The sequence below is a fragment of the Anser cygnoides genome, chromosome 2 (genome assembly GCF_040182565.1).
Source record: "Anser cygnoides isolate HZ-2024a breed goose chromosome 2, Taihu_goose_T2T_genome, whole genome shotgun sequence".
Lineage (NCBI taxonomy): Eukaryota > Metazoa > Chordata > Aves > Anseriformes > Anatidae > Anser > Anser cygnoides.
The window spans coordinates 89,014,411-89,039,775 of NC_089874.1; the positions used below are offsets into that span (position 1 = coordinate 89,014,411).

Consider the following 25,365-nt stretch of genomic DNA (forward strand, 5'->3'; position numbering starts at 1 on the left):
ATGTTACCTCTTACATGTTAGATACTCATTCTTTTTTCTTGTTAGTCATGAAATTGGCTTTGTACAGCTATGGTTCTACATTTTTAACTGAGCACTAGTAAGTTGTGTATAGCCGTGGGCTCCCCAAGGCTAGCTTGTGCCCAATCTCTTATCATCCCATACCTTACTCCAGTATAGTGCATCCTGAATCCACACTTCTCAAGGCCTCTACTGTCATAGAGGGTCTGTGTTCTTCTATGTTGCTTTCCTGTATTTGTCATAATTATCTTATGTATTAAATAGTCACATGTTACTCCTTTGTGTTTAAAACTATGGTGGCATTATACATTGACAAGTGAAAGTAAAATAAATAGCTGTAGCCACATGGCCAGAAAAAACAAAACCACAGGCACACTTCAGATTCAGACAAAATAAAAGTGACAAGCCTCTGTGCTGTGGCCTTGCAAACTCAGTACAAAGTGTGTTGCCTGTTACCTGCAGAGGCAATATCATCTTACTGGGTTATAGGGTTACAAATAGCTCTTGGCCTTTTAAAAAAATATTTCCTAAAAGTATACTTTTTATTTACATCATCACCCCAGTTGCTGTTTAAGTGTGTTAAACCTCTAAAAGCTATGAATTTTATTTACTGCTGTGCATGATCACTTATGCTGCTTTTACTGAACTGCCCAAATTATATTTCATCTCAAAAGAAAAGCAGATAGAAATTTCCTTGAGGCAGTCTTAGACCTACTTAGGGATGAGGAAAATTATCTGCTTTCATTTTTTTCAATTGAAAAATAAAATGCAACCATGTATGTATATTTATACACTCAGTAGGCTACGTGAAGTAGCATGTAGCCTAGGTCAGGAAAAGGGTAAAAAGGTAACATGAAGTTCATCCCAAGGTCAGTCTATTCCGGCAGGTCCATCAGCATAAATTAAATCAACTGAAGGGCTGCTCTGGCTTATGCTGGCTGCCAACAGCCTTAGGAATGCAGATTGTCAACTTGATCAGCCAAACATAACTGAATCCTATGCTGTCCCTGTGTTGAATGGACAGAAGGGTGGTGTAGGAACAGCAGTATCAAATATCTTCCCTTCGAGGATTTATGTCAAACCATAGAAGATTCTTTACAGACATTTTCAGGGACACTTTGCATCAAAAATGTTGTGCTTATCAAGGGTAAATCAAAGACTGTGTATAGCCTGCATGGACACTTGACCCATTTATTTTCACAGTGCATACCACATTGAAATATAGTTACTTTTTTTTTTTTTAATTTTTTTTTTTTAATTAAAAAAAAAAAAAGTAATCCTCTGACTTCTGCTGGAACCTCCACTATGAAAATCATAAACCACCCAAATAGCTGTCCAGGCCAATAGGCTCCATCAACAGACTGTTGGTGAGATGAGCCAGGTGAAGGCTATGATCAACTCTGTAACTTTGATTTGCTGCAAAATCTACCCCCTTGTCACGGTTTTGACTGGGACTGAGCTAACTTTGTAAAGAAGCTCATATGATGCTGTGTTTTGGATTCTTGATGAAAATAGGGGTGGTAACACGCTGATGGTTTAGTTGTCACAGAGCAGAGCTCACACAGAGCCAAGGCCTTTCTAGCTCCTGGTGCTGCCCTGCCAGCGAGGAGGCTGGGGGTGCCCCAGGAGCTGGGAGGGGACACAGCCAGGACAGCTGGCCCAAACCATGTGCTGTCATGCTCAGCAATAACAGCTGGGGGAAAGGAGGAGGAAGGGTGGGCATTCAGAGTGATGGCATTTGTCTTCCCAAGGAACCATTACATGCGATGAGCCCTGCTGTCCTGGACATGGCTGAACACCTGCCTGCGGATGGGAAGCAGTGACCAGATTCCTTGGTTTGCTTTGCCTGTGCATGCAGTTTTTGCTTTACTCAGTGAACTGTCCTTATCTCAACCCAGGAGCTCACACAATTTTACCTTTCCAGTTCTCTCCCCCACCCCACCTGGGGAGGGGAAGTGAGTGGCTGGGTGGTGCTGAGCTGCCTGACAGGTTAATCCACAAGACCCCTCCTCTGATGCCTGAGAAAGCATCCATTTTTCAGCAGCTCCAAGGTTTTGCTGTCTTCAGCCACTGCAAAAGCTGCTGGCTTGCAGCAATTTGATGCAATTCTCCAGCCTGTTAAATGTAGCAGTATCTCAGACCTCTTCTTTGCTGAGTATGTGTAGGAGCTCTGATAGCATCTGTCTCTGCTCTTTCCAGAATGTTCCAAAAGATGCAAAAATCTTATTTCTAAGCACATTGTTTTATTTTTCTTTACTTAACTTCATGTGGTGTTTAAACAGCTGTAGTTAAGAGTATCGATATTAAGACCTGTTTGCCTCCAAAACAGGTGTTTGCTAAACTTTCACAAATTTGAAACTAAATCTACTAAGGCCCAGAAGTAGCCTTAGTCTTGATATCGCTATGGAAAATGATCCATCACCATGCAGCATCATGTGATGAGACCACATTTTGCTTGTGCTGCTTTACAGATTTTCTCTGGACAACACACAAGAGAAAACCAGGAAGATTGCATGGGTTTTACTCAGGTGGGCAGCCAAGTTCCACCACGGCCGCTCTCTCACTCCCCCTCCTCAAAGGGAAAGGGGGAAAAAATACGACACAAAGGACTCCATGCCTGGAGTTTCTATCCATTCCATAACCAATTAAGAACAACACTTTTTTTGTTTCTTTACATATATATATATGTATATATATGTAAAAGTGTATTGCATTTTGGAAGGTGCAACATGGAGGGTAAAGATCCTACCTTTCCATGGCATATGCAGTAAGCTGTTGTCCAGCACGTGTACTGATGTTGATGATCATGTCTTGCCTCCAGGCCATCCTGAGATCGTGCAGAACCAACACAGCTCGGGCTTTGCTGTTTTAGGGAGATTTTTAATGTGGTGGCAGCGGCCAGTTTGAGATGAGTTTGCTGAGGAGGCTTCTGAAAATCACAGGTCTAAATGGTATTGCACGTTACAGCTCAGATCCCAGATGAATGAAGAATTGCTCTTATGAGCATTCTTATTGTCATTCTAAGTAACTGGGTAATTTGGACTGAAGTAGTGTTTCTTTTTCATGGCTTTAGGGAATGCCAGGTGCTTTTACATGGTCAAAGAGATGCAGAGGCTTTTGACTCTTTTGCAATGTTTTGTCATGGGCCGAACTAATATAAATGTAAGTCTTTAATTTGATTTTTGTCCTCGTACAAACATTTCTGGAAAGTCACAAGGGAAAGAGTTACTATGGATGATGATGAAATGATATAGGTACCTTCTCCTAACACCCTGGTTCTAATTATTCATGTCTTCTCCTACAAATTGCTGGTTTCCTCCTTTTTGCTGTCCCTTGGTTTTTCTCTTCATTGTTCCTAGCAGCTGCTGCTGTTAGCTTACTCCTGTGTGTGTAAAGGTAGTCAATATCCATCTTCTGCCCCAGAAAGCACAGGTTTCTTTGGGAAAGTAGCAGTACAACAGCCAAGTATTCTGATTGGCAAACTGAAAATTGCTTGTCTTGACTGTTCCTGCGGCTGATTGAGGACTCTAGTTTCATATTTTTTTTTGGCAGGACAGTGACATTTTTCTGCAACTTTGTCTAACTTGTGCTGAATGAAGAAACTAGGAGTGTCTCATAGCATTGCTATTAGGAAATAAATATGATCCCCCTAATACCATATTAAAAAGAAAATTTAAAACTTAGCACAGATATTTAATATATAGAACCTCTGTGACATGTTTCATAAAATTGAACCTGAAAACTAAGATCATTCCTGTTGCCATTTCCCCTTCCCAAGGAGGCTGAGCTCAACTCCAAGAGCAGCCAGAGAAATGGCTGTGGCAATGAGGACAAGAGGGGCACAAGTGGTAGCTGACTGACATAATCCCTCTGGGAATGCCTGTAAAGCTAATAGCTCAGAAACAGTTTGCCTGAACTGCTGCTCTTGTGCTGCTGAGAGGCTTGTGTTTGGGAGAGGGGTGTTTGTGAGTATTTCTGGTTGCATTTGCTGCCTTATCTTCTGTCATAGCTGGGCCTTATTGTGCATTCAGGGGCCAGCCCCACTGAACTTGCTGCCCTACCAAGCAAACAAGTTTTGAAGCTCTGAGATGAAGACCAGACAACATTTTTCCTTGCTCTAATTGAAAAGTGGTTGCTAAACAGACTCTGCTTATCTACTATATTTGCTACCTACCTGCTCTGAGAACTGCTTGCTGCTCTGCTCATGCGACGTGAGGCCAAATGGTTTCTGGGCTGGGATTACTTGTGAGAGATTTTGATAACAGAATTGATTAATGTTCACACAGGTCAGCCTGTTCTATCAGGTGTGCTTCTGCTATGTATTAAAAAGGTATCTGTAGCATATAAAATAAGAAGCCAAGGTTGCTTTTTGGTTGTTCCCCTGCTCTTTATCAACCCAAGCTTTGCGGATCTAAGGTGCAACATAGCAATGGGGTTGGAGGAGAGGGTACTATTTATTCCCTCATCACCATCATCGGTCCAACCAGGTGTTGGCAAGAGGTCATCAGCACCGTAAGCCTAGCTGTGTGCTCCTGTGTGAGTAAAGGTGACCTTTTCCCCAGGAATGTTGTTATATGAGGTGCCTCTGAAATAGGAAGGTTTGTACATAGGTAGCAAGGCTGCATCAAGCACCACAGGTTATTTGTGATACTGTCTTTATGTTCTGCTTCTCTGATCACTCATGATTATTTTAATTTGTCTTGTTTCATGAATTTAGGTGCCAATTTAAAGTTCAGTGAGTATTTGGGAAATAAAATGTATGTAGAAAATCGTGGAAACTAATCTAGGGTATTATGTTGATTTTTTTTTTAAAGTTCTGACTGGATTTGTTTTAACTGATGTTGTTACTCTGGTCAAGCATCAGACCCTTGTTCACGCTCAAAAGGCACGCATTTTCAGTGTATCTGCTGTTGCTGTTCTTTTTCTTTTCCAAACATCGATGTTTCTAGCTCTCAGAAATTTCAGGCTGTAGGTGTATTAGTAATGCTGGAATATGTGGTAGTTTTCAAAAGCAATAGCTAAAGTGCAGCTATTAATCACTCTGAAAGCTACCCTGTGAACAACAGAAACCTGATGTTTAAATCTCTTCTGGAAAGACGGAAAAAAATGTGGCGAGAAATTGTTCTGTCTTTAATCCATGGAAGTTTGAAGTTGGTGAAAGACTTCTCTAAAATCTATCTGGCAGTCAGCCAAGCTGGGATCAAAATAAGCTTCTCTGAAACAATAAAGAACTTATTGGAAGTTCTAAGATTATTTTTTTCTCCTCGTCCGTTAGCCTAAAATTGCAGACAACTCTGTAGATGTCAGAAAAAAATAAGGATCAGGGAGGGAGTATAAGAGAAATGTGCTGCTTCATCTGCCCATAATCTTGTGTCTGTTTTAACAGAACTTTTAGACCTATCTGATGCAATTATGTATGGTTTTGTTTTTGTGACTTAATATCTAACTTAACTAATTAGGATGAAAACATTTTGGTAATATAGACTCAACAAAGATAGCAGATAACAATTACTAATGTTAAATGGTTCTTACAGTGTTTAATATTAATTCTTAACCATAACCAGTTAGAGAATCAAATTATTTTCAGCTTAAAGGGCACGAAGGTCATGTGTTGGTGGATGGTCTCAAATCATCTGTCTCATTCCAATAATACTTTAGTCCAATAATGCTTTAATAATTCCCTGCTTCTAGGAAAATCAAGAGCCTAATGCTCTGGCGGTAGGTTATGTACAATCTTTTCAAAGTAATTCGGAGTTTTAAAAAGCTTTTTGTATTTGGGTCCATCTGCTGTCTCTTGAGTCACAATGCTGAATTCTTTCAGTTTCCATGGTCTTGTATGCAACCTAAGTCAAGCTTAGGACTCTGACATGACCTCTTTCTGCATGTGTTTTCCTTTTACTGTTAACTAAAGTGTCCTTAGGGTTTGTGTGATCTTATATCAGCTGAGATACCACTGCTACTGAAAGTTTGTATAATGTGTCATATAACTTGTCACTGGAAAAAAATGCATCTAGAAAATTGATAATAATTGGAAGAAAGTTTTTTTTTTTTTCTAACCAAAATATTTTCCTTTTGAGGTGCTTGTTCACGGGACTTTCTATGTTGAAGTCCTGCTCAGTGAAGATCACGGTACTGTTTGTAGGAATCAGATGGAAGCAGTAAGACGGGATAAAATAACTCAGCATAATTAGGGAGTAGAATGGGAGAGCAGTGCCAGTTTGTGCTTTGTGAATTTCTATCTCATTAGATATTTCTTTACCAATAGGTAAGAATTGCGATGAAAACTAACATTCACATACAAGTCTGACAAGAAAGGAAGATAACTCTTTACTATACTTTTTAAGTGGTGCTTATGCAACAGTTAATTGTGCTTCTAATGAAAAACGGTGATATTTTTGATACACGACTTCAACCTAATATAATTTGAACTATATGATATATTTGAATTATATTAAAATATAATTTGTATGAGATAAAACGGAATTCAACTGCCTGGTAACATGTTAAAGATGATTGCTCCATTGTTTATGGTGCCTTGGGATACTCTAAGTAATTTTGTCTTGTAAGGAGACAGAGAAAATATTCCTTGACTTCTCATTTCACCTTAAAATTAGTATCAGAAAACTGTTGTGTTACTGAATAGCCGCCAGATGGTAGTATTGGAGAGAGAAACAATATGTACAATGGGTTTAGCTCTGAGCTAAAATCAGTGGAAAGCCAGTACTGATAACACAACAGCATTTTTATAAGTTGCTGCATGCATTTGAAAACAAAACAAACAAACAAAAGGAACAAATCATAATATTCCAAGTACAAACTGTATAGGTTTTCGAGTAGAATGGTACCTTGAGGAGCACATCGCATGGAATTGACGTACAGCTGTTCGTATTGCTGCTTTTTTGTTGTTGTAGTAGTTCAGGTGGTAGAACTGTTATTACAATAAACTAACTAAAAGGGTGAGGTGCCAGCCTTGGTCAGGGCCCAGAGAGAGGGCTTATCCACATTCCATCTGGTAACGCTGACTTCCGTGTTTCTGGATAACAATTGCAATGTATTGCCTTAGATGCGTTATGAAAACTCAAACTTCAGCATACAGTATAAAAGGAGCATGACTTGGACTCATGATACACCAGGGGAGAAAACTTGAGTGCATTCAGAAATGTTAAAGACTTCTTTTGATGTTTCTGTTTGCTGCCAGAATTGGGTTCCTACTGTAGGTGAGCTGCTCCAGCTCAGGGATTTTTCAGTGCCTCCTTTCCTGTGTTTTTGGCTCAGAAGTGCAACTTGCATGCTAATGAACTAATCAAAATAAAAGTGGTTAAATGTATAATAGTTTTAAAAACAACAACAAATACACATTTGTCAGCTACTTGCTTCCAGATTGTAATGACGTCATCTGTCCCTTTCTTTTTCCATGGAAAAGCACTTCAGGTGTCCAAGGTGGTCCAGAGAGCTTTGCAGGACCTGATCTAGCCTTCTTAAAAGAGATACAGGAACTTGCAAAGGGATTTGCTGAGACCACAGAGAAAGCTGTGGCTTTAGAAAAGCTATGGGAAGAAAACTCAAAGTTCTCAGGTAAGTAGTTATCTTTATAATAATGAATTGCTTTATCTATCAGGTAATGATAGCCATCCAACAAAGAAACACTTCTATCTTAAAAAATAAAATGAGCAATCTCAAATTTTAGGTGATCTGAAAAAAATAAAATACCACTTTTATGATTGCTATTATCATGGCTGTCATAATTCTCAGTTTTCTAAAATTGTGCTCTTGTTTTACAGCTTGATAGTTAACAAAGTACTGCATGGGGAAAGGTTTTAAAGATAAGGATTAATAATCTGAATATATGGTTGCTTATACTGATAGTTACTTTTGAATATATGCTAGACTTTACCGAGAGGGATCTGTTGGTCTGGGAAATAACCTAGTCTTTCTCCCCTGGTATTTCTGTTGTACTACAGAGTACAGGGATAGAAAATATCACCAGCTCATACATAGTGACCTTCAGGTGAACAAATCAGTCTTGTACTAAAAGAGTGAGACAGGAAACACCATGTTCTGATTTCCTTTTTCTGTTCCCATCCATCCTGCACATTCTTGCTGTAGAAGACCTATGCCTACCCTGCCTTTCTGGCTCAGTTTTTGAGCAGAAAGATTGAGGTAAAGCAGTTGTTTTCATGCCTGGTGATCTGGGGGCTAATACGTTCTTCTGGAAGGTATTGTGATGATTTTGCCTTACTGATAATTGAATGGTAAGCAATTTCTTTTGTTTCTGTGATAATTGTAAAAATACCAGAAAGCAGAGAAATGCAGTGGATCACTGTCTTTCTAGTGTATTACTTGTTCCACACCTGTTTTGTCCTGTAGAAATGCACTTTTTTTACTACTTGCTATTTCTTATAATATGGATTTTTTTTGAAGTTAATAATGCCTCTGTGTAAAGGAAAAATATCTGATTTTTACAGGACTCCATAACAGCACCACTTTTCTTACTGTAAGTATTTTTACATTTTATTTCTAAATTACAGTTCTGGATTTTGAAGCATCTTTATTGTAATGGTTAGAATTTTGTATCCTGTCAAGTTTTAGTAAACTACCTTTTAAAAAATGGTATGCTTTTGAACAAAAAAAAAATGTCTTGAATACTTGACAAATGTTCAGTGGTTTCTTGATTACCAATTTAAGCAAGTCTAGGTTGTTTGTAGAAAAAATCCACAGCTACTTGAAGGCTAGTTATTTATTAGGACCAATTTAAAACACTATCTGTCAGACCTTGAGTATTTCTATAAAATCATATTACAAAACATTTTAGAAGGAGTTTTTATCTTAATGTTCGCTTATTATTGAAAACAAAGAAACACCTTAGAAAAGGAATACAGTGAGATTGGAAAGATGAGGCTCTTGCTTGGACATTACTTTGAATTCAGATTTATGATCCAGTCAATATGGCAAGCAGACTCAATTGGGAGTGAAGGAAGACAGATTTGTAAGATGCTGCATAATTCCTTCCAGAACTTACTCAGCATTGTGTGTGACACGAGCTTGGGCTCTTTGTAGTCTTCCACTCTTGCAGTCTCAACAGAAAGAGAGAGGCTGGATGGGCATGGTAGTGGATTTTCATTGCTGTCAGTTTTGTACCTTTCACAGAACAATAGTTTTGCTTTAAAAATATTGAAAAAAAAATTTCTCTATACTTCATTGATTACAACTTGCAACTTCATGAAACCTAGATTTCCAGTTTATATAACTTGAAATGAGATGGCATTTTCATAGTAACATTTGTCAATTGCTCTTGAACTGCTTGATTGGAAGGAGCTATGACCAAGTGACGCGCTTGGTGGATGAGGGGAAGGCTGTGGATGTGATCTACCTTGACTTCAGTAAGGCTTTTGACACCATTTCCCACAACATTCTCCTCAAGAAACTGGCTGCTCGTGGCTTGGACTGGCGTACGCTTTGTTGGGTTAAAAACTGGCTGGATGGCCGGGCCCAAAGAGTTGTGGTGAATGGAGCCAAATCCAGTTGGAGGCTGGTTACTAGTGGAGTCCCCCAGGGCTCAGTGCTGGGGCCGGTCCTCTTTAATATCTTTATTGATGACCTGGATGAGGGGATCGAGTGCACCCTCAGTAAGTTTGCAGATGACACCAAGTTAGGTGCGTGTGTTGATCCGCTCGAGGGAAGGAAGGTTCTGCAGGAGGATTTGGGTAGGCTGGACCGATGGGCTGAGGTCAACTGCATGAAGTTCAACAAGGCCAAGTGTCGGGTCCTACATCTGGGACGTAACAACCCCAAGCAGAGCTACAGGCTGGGAGATGAGTGGTTGGAAAGCTGCCTGGCAGAGAAGGACCTGGGAGTACTGGTTGATAGGCAGCTGAATATGAGCCAGCAGTGTGCTCAGGTGGCCGAGAAGGCCAACAGCGTCCTGGCTTGCATAAGAAGCAGTGTGGCCAGCAGGTCTAGGGAAGTGATTGTCCCCTTGTACTCGGCTCTGGTGAGGCTGCACCTCGAGTACTGTGTTCAGTTTTGGGCCCCTCGCTACAAGAAGGACATGGAGGTGCTCGAGAGAGTCCAGAGAAGGGCAACGAAGCTGGTGAGGGGTCTGGAGAACAAGTCTTATGAGGAGCGGCTGAGGGAGCTGGGGTTGTTTAGCCTGGAGAAGAGGAGGCTCAGGGGAGACCTCATCGCTCTCTACAGGTACCTTAAAGGAGGCTGTAGCGAGGTGAGGGTTGGTCTATTCTCCCACGTGCCTGGTGACAGGACGAGGGGGAATGGGCTAAAGTTGCGTCAGGGGAGGTTTAGGTTGGATGTTAGGAAGAACTTCTTTACTGAAAGGGTTGTTAGGCATTAGAATGGACTGCCCAGGGAGGTGGTTGAGTCACCATCCCTGGAGGTCTTTAAAAGACGTTTAGATGTAGCCCTTAGTGATATGGTTTAGTGTAGGACTTGTTAGTGTTAGGTCAGAGGTTGGACTAGATGATCTTGGAGGTCTCTTCCAACCTAGATGATTCTGTGATTCTGTGATTCTGAGCTTTATCAATATGAAATTTAATTACTAGACTGCAATATAAAAGAGAAAAAAGTTTTTTCAGTATTAAGAATGTATTTAATTGAAAGTAGCCTATCATTATTAACAGCTTGTATATGCAAGTTTTTTGTAGAAGGCATGCTCATGTTAGTATTATCCAAAAGAGCCCTGCTGAAACATTAACCTAGATAAATAAGGGCTGCATAATGAGCAACTATGAAATACCCTGTGTTTTGCATAGGCACCTGATAGCTTAGTCCTGTAAAAGATGTGTTTTTATCCAACAGTTCATCTTTCAAAAGCCATTTCCATCAAACAGTATTTGACATCTATCCCCCAGCTCTCCCTGGAGGAACTGTGAGACGAGGATGGCGTGTCCCTGGCAGGATGCTGGTCTTTACTCCCTAGACTTACGAAATTCATTGTCAGGCTAAAGACCTCTTTGTGTTAGATGTCTTAAAGGTGACCACGCTTTTTGGGATTGTGTAATGCATCTCCTTACAATTCTGAGCAGAAAGATTGTTTAACTCTTCTGCTAGCTCCATTTTCCATCTGAGCAGAGAAAGTCTGTGAAACAAAACTGCTGTAAGTTCAAAGTACGACCAAAATGGTGTGATGAATTACTGGAGCTAGAGGGTACATTTCCAACCTGAAAAATTGTTTGAAATAGTTTAAAATTAAAGAGTGCTGGGGAAGTAGCAGGCACCTGCTAGTTTTTTCTGCTAATGGGAATGTCATGTGTAAATGTGTTTTCCTCACATACAGATGGATTTGAATGAAGCTGAGGAAATGATTTCTAGAGTAGAAAACCTGTACAAGCAACCTTCCTTCTGGAACCTTCTGCGTTCACTCCCTCACCTTGAATCGAACAACTTTTATACGGAGGATGGGTTAGCTGCTGTCGGACAGTTTCTGGAAGTTATTAAAAAGTAAGTACTCTTAAAAGCTTAAAATGCTCTCCTTTAGTATTTTACCTGAAATTCTCATTCTTTTAACAGGATATTTAGTATCAGCATCCTTATCAGGACAAGGAAGGTGGCATTTTTTTTCTGTTGACCAGATACTGCTTTTATAATGATGTGGTGGGAGTTTTCACCCATTCTGAGCCCTTCATAACTGTATTTCATCTCTGTCCAGCTCAGCAGTGATTCCCTAAGAGTTTCAGGGAAGGAGATTCATGTTAGCAATGGCCTTAAACTTTGTCATGTGCTTTGGGATTGTTCAAAAGATTGTCTACATGTGAATATAACAAAATCACAGCTTGGATTCTAATCAGCTTAATATCTATGTAGCACCCTGTATCAGGAAAATGACTCCATTTGGTTTCTCAAGTCTCTTGCTTCTCTTGCAAGAGATGAAGCATTAAGAAAAAAAACAGAGGACTGTATTCTGCATGTGAAAGTTTCCTGCCTCAGGTGAAGGACAGCTAGATTCAGAGGAAGATATATGGTATCAACAGCACAGAATACAAATACATCCATCTGGGATGGAGTTAGTTTTCTTCGTAGTCGCCCATATGGTGCTGTACTTTGCATTTATGACTGGAACAACGCTGATAGCACGCCAGTGTTTTGGCTGTTGCTGAGCAATGCTGGCACAGTCTCAAGACTTTTTCCTTATTTTCCTCTCTGCCTTCCAGTAGACAGGCTGGGTGCAGGCAACGAGTTGAGAGGGCACACAGCTGGGAGAGCTGAGCGAAGAGAGCAAAGGGATATGTATTCCATACCATATAATGCTATGCTCAGCAGTAAAGGCTGAGGGAAAGGAGGAGGAAGCAGGGGATTTTTATGATTATGGCATTTGTCTTCCCAAATAACATGCTGAGGCCCTGCTTTCCAGGAAGTGGCTGGACATCTGCCTGCTGATGGGAAGTAGGGAATTATTTCCTTGTTTGGCTTTGTTTGCATGCACAGCTTTACTATTAAACTGTCTCTGTTTTGGTCCTTGAGTCTTCTTGACTTCTTTGTATTTTCCCTGTCCCATGGGAGAGGGGAGTGAGCAAATGTGTGGGTGCTTGAGTGCCAGATGGGTCAACCCACAGGTAATTAACGATGGGACGAGACTTGGCTGTTTATTTATTTATTTATTTATTTTTTTAAGGCTGGTGTCCTTCAGAGCCCTTCAGTTTTCTGTAAATATTCCAATATGTAAAGCAAACCATGAAAACCAATGCTTACCTCTTGACTGTCCTCAGATTTCTGACATACATTTCTAGGTAGAGGTTCAGGCAGTATTTAGCCAGCAGAAAGGATCCTAAACTTACAACTTCTCTCACTTCCTGAGCTGTACTATCTTTGCTGTGCTCTCAGAGGTATCTAGTGGAGACTAGCCCACCATGAGAAAAAGAGACACAAAAAGCAAAGCCAAGCCAAGGGTTTACAAAAAACAACAACAAAAACTTTTTTTTTTTTCATTACCTTGTGTTTTATGTCCCACAGTTGACAGGGTTAATTGACTATCTGGTTGAACAACATGTCCTAGTTCAACACTTTTCACACCTATTCAGACAACTTAAACGGTGTTGCATTTTTTTCTCATATTGTTGGAAATACGTGTTACTGCAACTGCTGATCCAGTCTAACGATGCTGGATTTTTATTTGCTTAACAGAGGAATACGCTATGGGAAATAACTAATAAATTTGACTTAAACTTTAAGTAGTAAATTATAGCTGTGTTAATGTAGATTGTTTCCCAGTAAAGGGAAAACTGGGAGTTGTAAGACATTCAACAGATATATTTTTATCAGTGTTGTGTAAAGTGCTTAGTTTAATTTGTTGTGAGAGTAAGTCTTCTGTTGCTTTAAATGTGTTTTGCTTCTGCAGGTTGAGTGGAATAAGCCAATGCTTATTTTATTGTCCATCCCATCGTCTTGCTGTAGGGATGACTAGGAGAATCCTAGTGCTGTTTTTGCTCTCTCTTTTTGCTCTCATTTTTAATTCGTCTCCTACCCTGACTGTCCCTTCTCCCTGAGAACATTGGTGTAGTATTTCATATCCTTAGTGAACACTGAGTAAAACTCTAATTGTAAAATCTCACTTTTTTTTTTAATGAAAAGAATAACAAAAGATCAGTTTATTCAGCAATAGCTATGTATTTTAGTATTCAGTTGTTTGAGCTTCATTTTATTCCACCAAGCCCTTTCAGTTCTGTGTGTATGCAGAGCTTGATTTTTGTTTTACTTTCAGTACCTTAGCATCATTGAAGGATTTAGATGTGATGCCATTTGGCCAGAGTTTCTATGAAGTCGTGAAAATCGCACTGAATTTAACTGCTGAATTGGTACAGGATAGGAGCTTGGAAGGTAAGGAATTTGCTTCAGATTATTATTATTATTATTTTTGACATAACTTGTAAGCATGTTGCAAATACGTGACAGCAGTAACTCTGAATTCCGGCTAAATTCCCAATGTAAATGGTCCAAGAATTGAATGATGTCACTCATTTCTTTATTGACCTGTTTTTTAAACACTAATAACTACATTTCATCAGCCTATCACAACTGCAAGGCCTAACATATGTTTAGAATGATCTTTCAGTGGTGAATTTTAGAGAGACTAAATCACTACAAAGGACAATCTCTTCCATTTGATAGAAGGATATACTGTTTTTTTGGACATGCATGTTATGTCAGTCTTACTTTAAAGCTTTATTCTTCTGTTATCACAAATTCTAGTCTTAGCTGGAGGGCTACATTTTCACTTTCTGCTGCTTGGTTGTGGGAGATGTGTTTAACTGGAGAAGGTAGGCTGGGCACAGGACAACTCCTCAAGATTAAGGTCAGGAATAGGTTTCATTGGCAAATTTCCTGGAGACGTACAATTAGATTCTATGTGCAGCTGCTGGCTCTGCATGGAAAGTCAGGCCAAGAAATGTACGTGGTCTAAATCCCCCTCCCACTGTCAAAAACAAGACTGAAGTGATAGAAAGGTAATATGTTTGAGCCCCTATACAGAGGGTGGACTTTAATTCCCTGGGCCTCAGCTCAGGTCACTGCTATTTGTTCTTTCGTGTACTTTACAGACAGCTATTCAAAAGAGAAATGAGTGACAGGTGACCTTAAAGTATAGTTTGTGTGTGTCTGGCTGGCATTTTTGACTTGCTAGTTGCCTCGCAGCTATGGCAAATGTTAGGAAGCTGGAAAAGCTATGGCCTCTTAAATATATTTTCATTCATGTAGTGTTACAGGCTTATAAACTCAAAAGAAGTGTTGTGTACAATATATTCATGTCACCAAATATTCAGATATTTATGACAAATTAGTATTTAGCTTTAAAATAGAGAATACAGAAAGTTTAATGCCAGTAAGTTGATTTCTAGTGCAATTAATAGGTACGGTGACAGCAAAGTAGGCAGACCATAGTGTGCTATCTAATTCTTATGGTAGTATTCTGTAGTGACGTGGGTTTCTCTGAGAGCTAGACAAGGCTTTGTGTGAGCTGGGTATGTACTGTATCATTAACCCTGTCTTCACTGGTACTGCTTTAAAGCTAGCTAGAACAAAAGCAATGTAAATCGACTTCCTTTTCCTGCATCTTACTGCATTAGAGGTATGACATACTGTCCCTCAGAAAGCTTTCTGATTTGAATCACCAGGTACAGAAGTAGTATCTTTATGCAAACCTGTTTACAGAGTGCAGCTAGTATTCTCCTAGTGCTCTTCTTCTCAGCAATAAGTCATTTTCAGCCCATATACGCACATTTGCACAAATGCATGCATAACTGGACACCAGTTCAGAATGGCACACTGCTGCGTCTGCTTGCAATCACTGTGTAGGGCCTCTCATAATAATCCTATCAACAGCTGGTGACATACCAACAGATTAGCTGACCTTGCCATATTTTTAATGCAACCAGGGATTTTATCCTAGTGAAATAGGTGTTCAGGTGCACACTTATTCTCTTCAGAAAGCTGGAAATATTGTATTTGGGTCTCATCAAGTCTGAATCATCAAGAAACAATGTGAACAAAAAAAGTAGGAATGTTGCAAACTATATATTTTTTTTTCTTTCAGGTTTTCAATATAATCTTTCTTTAGGGTCTGTTTTGTGGAATCCACGTGCTGTCAGAGCAGAACTTGAATCTAGGTTTGGTTTTGATGATCTTCATGTTAAGAAACTTCTAAGTTATACAGCACAATTAACAAAGGTAAACTACTTGAAAATTTCATTTTCCCTCTTTCCTCTGTTTTTGTTTCCTGAAGGAAATCCCTGAAGGGATTTTTCATGCCTTACAGGAGCTATAATCATATTTTAGAAAGGTAGACAGAACCAGCATTTCATCTTTCAGAAGGTAAAGAACTTGGATGAATGTTTCCAGCTGTGTCTTGAAATTGAATACGAACTTTGTAAGCTTTGTTCAGCAGGTATTTGCACCATTATACATGACTCGCTAATAGCGTAACTAATCACTTGAAGCCATCTATAACTAAGGAAGTACTGTTTCATATCAAGAATCAAATGATTCAAACAAAAGATTTTCTTCAATAATATTCATGTTAGATTTTGTGTGGCCCCTCTGAATTGTGTTCTCTTGTAGAAGTTGTAGTGAGAATTAAAATGGATGCCTTTTTTACTTTGACCTTATGGGAAATAATCACTTCTCTTGGCCTGTTTTGAAATAAATCTGTAGGTTACAAGAAATGAAATTATAGATGTAAAGAATAAATACTGTTTTTACTGAAAGTACAGGGGAAGTAAATTTTGTGTTTTTCTCCATTAAATTTTTAAAATAAAGCCCAGATTTGAAGCTGCCTGGATTCTTTTGACAGGTAGCATTTTTCTTCTGGTTTGATGGACAAAGAAAGCCTCTCTCTTCTGTGCCTCTATAAAGATACAACAGCAGTTCTTTCTTCTTAGTTGTACTGTCTTGATATAAATGTACTTGACTGATGAGTAGTCTCAATGGGGCTATTCAAATATATGACCAGTATGTCAAACTTTGAAGAAAATATTTCTTCTCAGTGACAGCTTTTTTAATGTTTCTACTAGACCAAAATGACCTGCGATATTCTAGTTTGAGCTGCAGAACACTTGAAACATCTCTTGAATTTCTACTGAAGTCTAGTCTTTAACTAGAACATGCTGGTAATTTTCAGAAGTCCTTTCTTTTGCTAGGTATGGTCTGGAGCTCTTCTTGAGAAGAGATCATTATAAAAATGGATGATTTACACAAATAAGTAAATTATATTAGCAAACAAAAACAATCAAACCCTCTTTGAATGGCCTTTTAATGAAATATCATTGATGGCCAGTGTGACCAACATAACAGAATATTTGACAGAATATTTGTTAGCTATTTAAAGATTAAGCTTAATATCTTCATATTGTGTGCTTATAGTAGGACACTGAAGACCTTCAAAGAGTACAAAGAGAAGTATGGAAACATGGTCAATGTCTGTTCTGAGCACTTCAATTCTCTATCGGATGCCCAAGCTGGTGTGGTGTCAAAACACCTGCAAAATTTTCAATACATTTCCGAGTCACAGTTAGAAGGGGTTTGGATGGGAAATACCTCAGAAAGACACTATTAGGGAGATTTAAGATATACTAAGTGACTTTTACAAGCTTTGATAAAATTTATATGATCTGGAAGAATAAATCTTTCAACATGGAATTTAGAAGTCAGGCTGTGGGGAGAAAAATTGTCCCCTTGTCCACACTGCTCAGAAGTGCCACCTTCAATTTAAAACTTGTCCACTGTATATATAATCATTGTTTAAGATATATCATTGTACTGAATGCTTTATACATCAGTTGTTTTTATACTTGTGAAGTTGCTTCTACATAATTATTCCAGTGCAAAATACTAGTGTAATTGGACTGTATAATTGCAAGCTATTTCAGTGTCAACCTGGAAATTAATGTAAAATAACAACACTGATGTAGCTACAGGATGAAAATTCCTTGTGTAGACAAATCGCATTACTCCACCTGGTGTAGAAGTATGAACTCTAATGGGGCCACACTGTTATTTTGCACAACACTCTGCATGTGCAGTACCCAAGAACACTAGGCCGGATTAACTGGACTTTGTTGTCACTGAAGGAGGCTATGTGATTTTCTTTTTAATCAGATAAGTAAATTGATATCAGAGATAACACTCAGCAAGTCTCTGACATACTCATGAATTTCTTGTGTCCCTGCCAGATTCCCACAGGAGAGACACTGGACCAGTTTGTGTGTTCTGCTCTGTCCAGTGTGCCAGGGGATGAAGCTAACAAAGAGAATAATGAAGAAAGCTGTATTTCCACATGGCATGAGGCCAAACTGTATCTTGTCCATTCTGTCAGTAAGCTCAAACTCTATGCACAGGTACACTTTAATGAGTTATTTGATTAAATTCCTAATTTTAGCATGCAGGCTGTCAACAGTGACTCAGTTAAAAGATCCGAGATAGGTATAAAATATTATTGCCGTGATTTTTTTCATCTGACTAATAAGAGAAAGTAATCTTTCTTATAAGAATTGTTACAGTGGAAGTATAATCTATCACCATTTGTCTACTTAATCATATTTTTCTCATTAACGCAAACACGGATTTGAAATGTAATAGGGAACATGGTGAAATAGACTGCACTGCAGAGGTCTGACAGAAAGAAAACCCGTTTACTGTCTCACTAGGGCCTGAATTTGGGACAAAACTGAAAGGAGACTATGGTATATTGTTCATTTATTAATTCTCCTCCACCAGCTTAGGCAATAGTGGCTGAAGTGTATTGAGGAGGATAAGAGTAAATCTCCAGGGTAACGTTTTAAAATTCTGCTCTGGCAAAACAGCTTGTCATGCAGTTTCTATGATGACAAGTAGTTGTGTGGAGAATAGGATAAACAAGGAGGTTCTTAAGGAGAACACTTACCTAGCTGCCTTAACACTAGTGTGTGTGTGTGTGTGTGTGTGTGTTTAACATTAAAAAAAATGTTAAACTGTATATCATCTGCTCTGGAGATTTTTGCAGTATGATCTAGAGTAAGCATGTAGAACTCATTTATTTCCTTAAAAATGTAGTTGTCAGTTTCTCTCTTGATTAGTTTTACTGATCTGTGATGACTTGAAGTCACCATTGAATGTGTTTGCCAAAAGTAATGACTATTTTGGCCATAGGTAAATCCAATAATACTGTCAGGCATGGTTTTAAAACTGTTTGGAAGGATGTAATTGAAGCTGCTAGTCACTGGGTAAGCTGGATGCCTTTTATAGTGAAAATCTGTTATAACCACGAGGCACTTAGAAGGCATAATGGGGGAGAAAATAAGGGCAGTCTGAGAGTTTTGCCAGGCCTTGACATGTCGTATTCTAAACTACACAATGGGAGCATGCAGGCTCCTTCTCCATCTCTTTGTATAATGGGACTCCCAAAATGTTGAAGCTGCCCTTTTTATTAAAAAACATACAAACAAAAAACAACAACAACAGCAGAGAAACAAAAAAAAAGACAAATCAGAAAAAAAAACAAAAACAAAAATGGCAACAATGGAAAACAACAAAAAGCAAAGTCTGTGTTTGTCTAAATAAGAAAATTTTGATTATCTAACAAGGTTCATTCTGTTTTTCCTTCAATCTGCTAGGTATTAGAGCAATGGTTCAGCAGCAACCACTCTAAGAAACTACTTTCAGAACTTGAAAGAATCATAGTTGATGTAATGTCTCAGCTGCTAAATGACAGGGAAGCCAGAAAAATTGTCTCAGGGATAAATACCCTGTTCAAGCAATGGAATGAGAAATCAGAACCCTATTTTTCAGAAGAATATAGCCCATCTCATGATCTGTAAGTTATACTTACCTTTCCGCAACTTGTGTTAAAAAGTTCACATTAACTTCAATATTTATTTTCACATTACATTTAATCTTGTTCTGATTTTTGGCTGTTTTGTGATTTTATTTTTTATTCTGTAATTCAAAACCTCTTATGCAGTCCAATAACTCTTATAACTCATACACATTCTGAACAAGAAATTTAATCCGTGATTCTGAGTATACCTTTTTAAAGGTTCAGTAGAGGACCTGAGTACTTCATCAGGACAGAAATTGGCAGCTATGTATAATTAAGCATTTTGGACTATGACCCGAATTCTTTGCATTGTTTTACTGAGTCTAATTCCCACAGATAGTTGCTGTGACTCATTAATGCTTCCCATGAATGTATGCTATAATATCAATCTACTAATGCACAGCAAGTCCAGTGCCTCTGAAATGTATTGGATTTCTGCTGTAGGGCTCACAATCATGTTGGTTTTTGCAGGAGATCTTGAAAAGAAACCTACTACGGAGAACAGAATTATAATGTAATGCTATGTGTGTTCCCTGTTTGACTTGTTATCACTTAATGCAAATGCAAGTAGTTAATAAGATATGGCTATAAATTCTGTGTTTATGCAGAATAATTTGTTTTGCTAACACAGTACAAATCTTCCCCTATGAAAGGGTGTTTTTTTTTTTTTTTTTAAAGGCAGTTGATCACTAATTAGCAGTAAACCATTTTCTTGCAACCCTGAAAATGCTTTCAATCCTCATTTCAGGATGAGTGCAACTATAAGCTTGTAAAGATCGACTGTGCTTTAATTGCAGGTATTCTGATTCATGCCATATATTTTAAAATGAAATCAAGGTGTTTGTTCTGGTCGATTTCTGCAAAATAAAGTTTTTAGGAGCTCTGTTTACCTATCTATTTTTAAAACAGTACTTGCAATACATGTCTGGAAAGGTTACTACACAGGACTTAAAGTTGTAGATATAGAGGGCTAATAAATGTTTGTTAAAGTTGGCAGAGCCTTACGATGGCATAGGCAGCGTACAGGAATGCACCCTTCTGTCTTTCTAAATGAACATCGTACGACTTGCACCGCTCTGGGAGCTGGACTTGATGATCCTTGTGGGTCCCTTCCAATTCAGGGTGTTCTGTGATTATAATGAAGGGCTTGATTTAGCATAGCTCATAATAGCTCTGCTTGTTCATGTCTAAAACTTCCTGCATAGGATGAATGATCCATGCTTTACAAATCAGCACCTGAAGATAACTCTGAAGGATATAAGGAGCTCCAATTAGCACACCCACAAGTGGGAGATGATCAGGCAACCTTTGGCTCTGTATTTGTTACTGCTTTAATTTAATGACACAGTCATTTTTCCATTTCCAAACATACCTGTTTGAATAGAAAAATGGAAAAAATGTGGGATTTATAAACAGATATATAACTCCTGTGCTTCACCTCACAGCCTCTGGTGGAATAGTAGCCAGTGCCTCCTTTTCTCAGCTTTGAGTGTTTAGAAGCATTTTTTTTTTTTTCAGTACAATAAATGTCTTGATAGAAAATCAACTTTTTCTGTGGGAAACTTCTCCATGTTTTGCTGCAAAAGGAAGGAAAGGAGATCATTGTGTGTAAATCTTTCATAGCATTAGCATTTTCAGCCTTTAGGGAAATTAGTTTGAAGAAAGTAGACTTGTCCGTGAAAACAAGTTGAACTTCTCACGTGGGAGACTGATCAATGACTGCTCAAAGTCAGAAGGGTTCTTTAGTTTTTGCTCTTTTCTTGTTCCAAGGCTTTTGTAAAATCCATTAATCCATTATCTTCTGTAAAGAGAGAGACTGCAGTCAAACTGCTCAATAGTTTAGTAGTGTTTTGGAATTTAAATTCTTTTTATAAAAGGACACTGCTATACTGCTGCTCTGTAAGAAAATACAGAGTAGGTGATAGAGTGAGTGCACAAAACAAAACATAATTTTCAGCAGCTTTACTTTTTTGTTTGTAGTGCACAACATTTCTGTGCTCTGTTTCTTTTATTTACAGAATCCTATATCTGGAGAGAGTGCAGGCTGTGCTACAGTCTGTGCCTCAGTGGCCTGTTACGAAGAGATTGCTTCTGGTAGATGGAGCTATAAGGAATGTAATAACGCAATATTTAAACTTCACTGAAGGTAAAGCTACGTGGTGGTTACTTGTCAGTAGCACTGTCCAAAGGCAGTTATTGCAGGGATCCACCGTGTGTGTGAGTGAGGACATTTGCACCAGGAACTGGAGCAAGGCTGCAGCCTTGTATGTCCAGGTGCCAGCAGCTGGGATCCAGTGGCAGCTGCTGGGCAGACTGAGTGCCTGAGTGCTGGAGGGATCCACCTTGTGGACATGTACACGTTTATTTCCCCTAACAGACATACATCCTGAACAGCCTTGCCTCTGTTGGGCTACTAGATTTAGCAGCCCCTAACGTTATCTAGTAACATTTTTGGTGTTGTCTTTTATTTGAGAAGGGTGAGATTACAGTTTTCCTTGGGTCCTTAAGGAATTAGGCAAATTTTCTGCATTTCAAAAGAATTTTCTGTCTAAATCAGCTATTACATATGGGAAGTGTCCAATGTTATTTACAGCATCTATAGCTAGAAATCTGCATAGGACCTTATTTTCCTCTCGTAAAAATCTCTAAAGCTTGCTGAAGTCACTAGAGCTACTCTGGTATAGCTGTGAAAGAGGACAGGGTCATATTTTGCTGATGTAAGAGTCCCAGTGCAACATGGAATCTTTGTCTCTAACTGTTGTGTCTTTCAAACCATGTTGTGCATAGTTTTCTTTCCTGGAAGGATGCTTCCAGCCCCTGAATTACTCTGTAGGTTAAATATTTTCTGTATGTGGTGGTGGGGAACTGTCTTACAGAAGCATTACGTATCCTGGAAAAACTGATTGCCTTTACCCAAAGAGATGGATTCATTCATCTAGACATCAGAAAGCTATTTGTGGAGTTAAAACAGGTATGTTGTTATTTAATGTCTGCATACTAGTTTGCATAAAGCTACACAGGCTTAATTTAGAAGTGAAAAATACTGGCTAAGTAGAGTATTTAACTTTTTATTTAGCAGCATTTTGGTCCAACTTTAATTTATTTACTTATTTTAATCTTCTGACATTCATGAGAATTAACACAGAGTGTGAATTAAATCTGTTACCTTATCCTTAAATTCATTTTTAAAGAGACAGTGTATTCAATACTTTTTAGATGTTGATAAGCAACACTTCCTACGTATGCAATGATGTGCTTACAATGTTCGAGAAGGCCCTGCAGCTTCCACGGGGCTCTGATATCACTGATGTTTTAGCCATACATGTGTGTCCTGACAGTGACTCAGAGGTGGCTTTCAAGCTAAGCAACCAGGTCCAGTCGCTAAAGGAAGCTGTAAGTATTTCTGAATTCTTTTCGTTTAAAGCTTGCAGTGCCTTACTTATATTGCTATCACAAAATGAAATATATTAACAGGGGCTGTAGATTACTTCTTAGGGTTTGCTATTAATAAGTGATTGGCAACTAATTATTTAAACTGATTAGAAGGTGCTTGGTGGCAAATCTAAGAACCAGGGCCAAAATCTCTGGAGTGCTTACCTTTTACTGGTTTTAAACAATTGTTCTCTTTACTGTGAAAGGTCCTGCTTCTGCAGAAAGTGACTTATGGACAACAGAGCCTGCCAGATTCAATAACGGATGATTATTTGGGATGGCAAGAAATAGAAGAGCAGCTAGCTGAAAGTTACCGTTATTACTGTGTAATTAATCAGTTGCTGAGCACAGAAGCGCCATCTGAGGAGGATGTCCATTTCAGCTCTTGTCAGGAAGAGCTGTTCTTCTCACTGTATGTATTTTGGAAGTGTGTTAATACATAAAGATCCTGATTCTCTTCTTGCTGATGCCAGCCTGGAGTAGGTATAGTAATGAGTAAATGAATAGGTAAAAAGGTTAAACTCCTGCTTTCTGCATTTGATTACCACCCGAAATAAACCATTTTCTGTAGCAGAAACAGGAAAGTAGAGGAAGATTTGTACGAGTATTCTTTTGGGGAAGGGTTTCAAAACAGGCTGAGGATAGGCAGGTATCTAGGATTCTAAAAGCTTCTTCTCCCTTTATCTTTTTACATCTAAGTATTTTCTACTACTTCTCCCCTGTCTTCTTCCTGTTGCATACTTCTCTGGCCCTGTGTTGCTCAGGACTCTTGGAAACCTGGATCTGAAAGGCTGGTGTGAGGTGCAAGAAACATCAAAGGGGAGTTACAAAGTATACTAGGAGGGGTACTGCAGCCTGAGATTGCTCGATGTGTTCAGAAAGCAGTCATTGTTCTTCTGATTCAGTGGAAACACATTCATCTTTTTATTAAGTTTTAATTTGATTGTTATTTGTAATTATTTAGCTTGAAATCCATAGAATTACTTTAATGGAGTTAAATGAGGCTATATTAAAAACAAATCGGTATATCAGTAGAGTGCTTTAAAATAGGATAGGGTTTTGTTATTCTTGCTTAGCTATGTAAAGCATGAGCATAATTCTGTTAAGGTGGAGTTATATTTTTACTGGATGGGTGTCCTCTGTCATCACTATTTTAACCATGGCAGCTTTGTTCTCCATATCATTTCAGAATTAATAATACACTTGAAGAAATCTTGTTTGCCTTTGAGGGAAATCCATACTGGAAGGATTTAACAACTTTTGTCCAGTGGACATGCAAGGTAGCTCAATACATGAACAAGAAAGTGGGCTCCACAGAAGGTCAGTCAGGTGAGGAAATAATTACCCCACAGCACAGGATTTATTCTGAAAGTTCTATGTTTGTTTTAGAGTACATTATTCCTCATCAAGGGAAAAGCTGAAGATTTTTATATTTGTGAGCCATTTATGTTTCCCATATCCTGTAAGGAAAACTTCTTAATTCCACAATATAAATGGGAGACCACATAAGCTTGTCACTCAGTAGAGGTGTTCCTAGGCTGGTTTCAAATTAAGGCAAGGACTTTAAGCTTGATTTCCTTCATCCCATCCTGTGATATTCCAGATGTCCTGGCCCATCTGCTGATAACTTTTTTGGAATACATTAGTTTTTCCTTATTTGGTGGAAAACTGATTTTCAGTGGAAAACTGAATGATCTCAGATCTCTCTGGGAATGGGAGAGCTTTTACCATTTCAGAATTATTTCTGATTAAATATTAGCATTGCTCTTTTGAACATTTTGTGGTACAAATGAGCTATGAAGCATGGCACAATATGGCTGATCCAAACAGGTCTAGAAAATGACCTCCCCAATATCACCCATTTGTTTCCTTTAAGTATTTTTCCTGTGCTCCCAATTCTTGCCTTTTTTTTTTTTATTATTATTAAATTCTTGAGATCTATGAAAGATCTTGGTCTTGCTAAAGATTTGTTTTTCCAAACATTTTGTCTGCTGAGCTAATCAGAAATGTACTGAATATTTCATCTGTAAGTGGGCTGGTAAAGAATGTAATGCAAAAATAAGCAGTTTTTTAAATCAAAGAACTGTGTTAGTGAAGTGAACTGTTCAAATGTGAATTGATTACATAGGTTTTGTAATTTATTCTAGTTTCAGATATGTTGGTTAACTAGGCAGTAATAAGTGAATTTCATAAGACTGCTTTCTTTTTACTGAAATTCCAAGGAAAAAGAAATATTAATGTTCTTTCAGTGCTGACTGCAGCACTAAGTGCACTCTTGTATAATAAAACTGATCTTTTCTTTTCCCTCCCAGTATTTCTGCAATTCATGTATAATTCAAAACATATCTTCTATTTTTCTTTTTTTTTTTTTTTTCTGTAAGGAATTGGCTGATATAGATGTCTTATGTAGAGCTGATATTTACTGATTCTGTATTTCATTCCTTTAAATCATTCAGTAGAACTAAGATCAAACTCTTTACTAAAAATTGCATGTTTATTTCTTTTAAAATGTACTTTACTGTATTTCTCTCTCTTCAAAAATTCAAGTACTAGTAAGTTTTGTAGGAGTCTTTCAGGTTGTTTCAGTGGGAGTTATCAAGTTGTTAATAATTGTACATAAA

At 38.4% G+C, this 25,365-nt stretch overlaps 1 protein-coding gene across 1 annotated transcript in view; it reads left to right on the forward strand.

Annotated features, from left to right (window-relative positions):
- Nucleotides 1-25,365, forward strand: part of ABCA13 (ATP binding cassette subfamily A member 13) — a 199,941-nt gene that overhangs the window by 9,352 nt on the left and 165,224 nt on the right. The window contains 12 exon segments of the mRNA XM_048076400.2: nucleotides 7,442-7,593; nucleotides 8,484-8,512; nucleotides 11,309-11,472; nucleotides 13,730-13,845; nucleotides 15,557-15,690; nucleotides 17,691-17,855; nucleotides 19,110-19,309; nucleotides 21,331-21,458; nucleotides 22,189-22,283; nucleotides 22,529-22,705; nucleotides 22,951-23,156; nucleotides 23,934-24,073. Of these exon segments, the coding sequence (XP_047932357.2) occupies nucleotides 7,442-7,593; nucleotides 8,484-8,512; nucleotides 11,309-11,472; nucleotides 13,730-13,845; nucleotides 15,557-15,690; nucleotides 17,691-17,855; nucleotides 19,110-19,309; nucleotides 21,331-21,458; nucleotides 22,189-22,283; nucleotides 22,529-22,705; nucleotides 22,951-23,156; nucleotides 23,934-24,073 (1,706 nt within the window).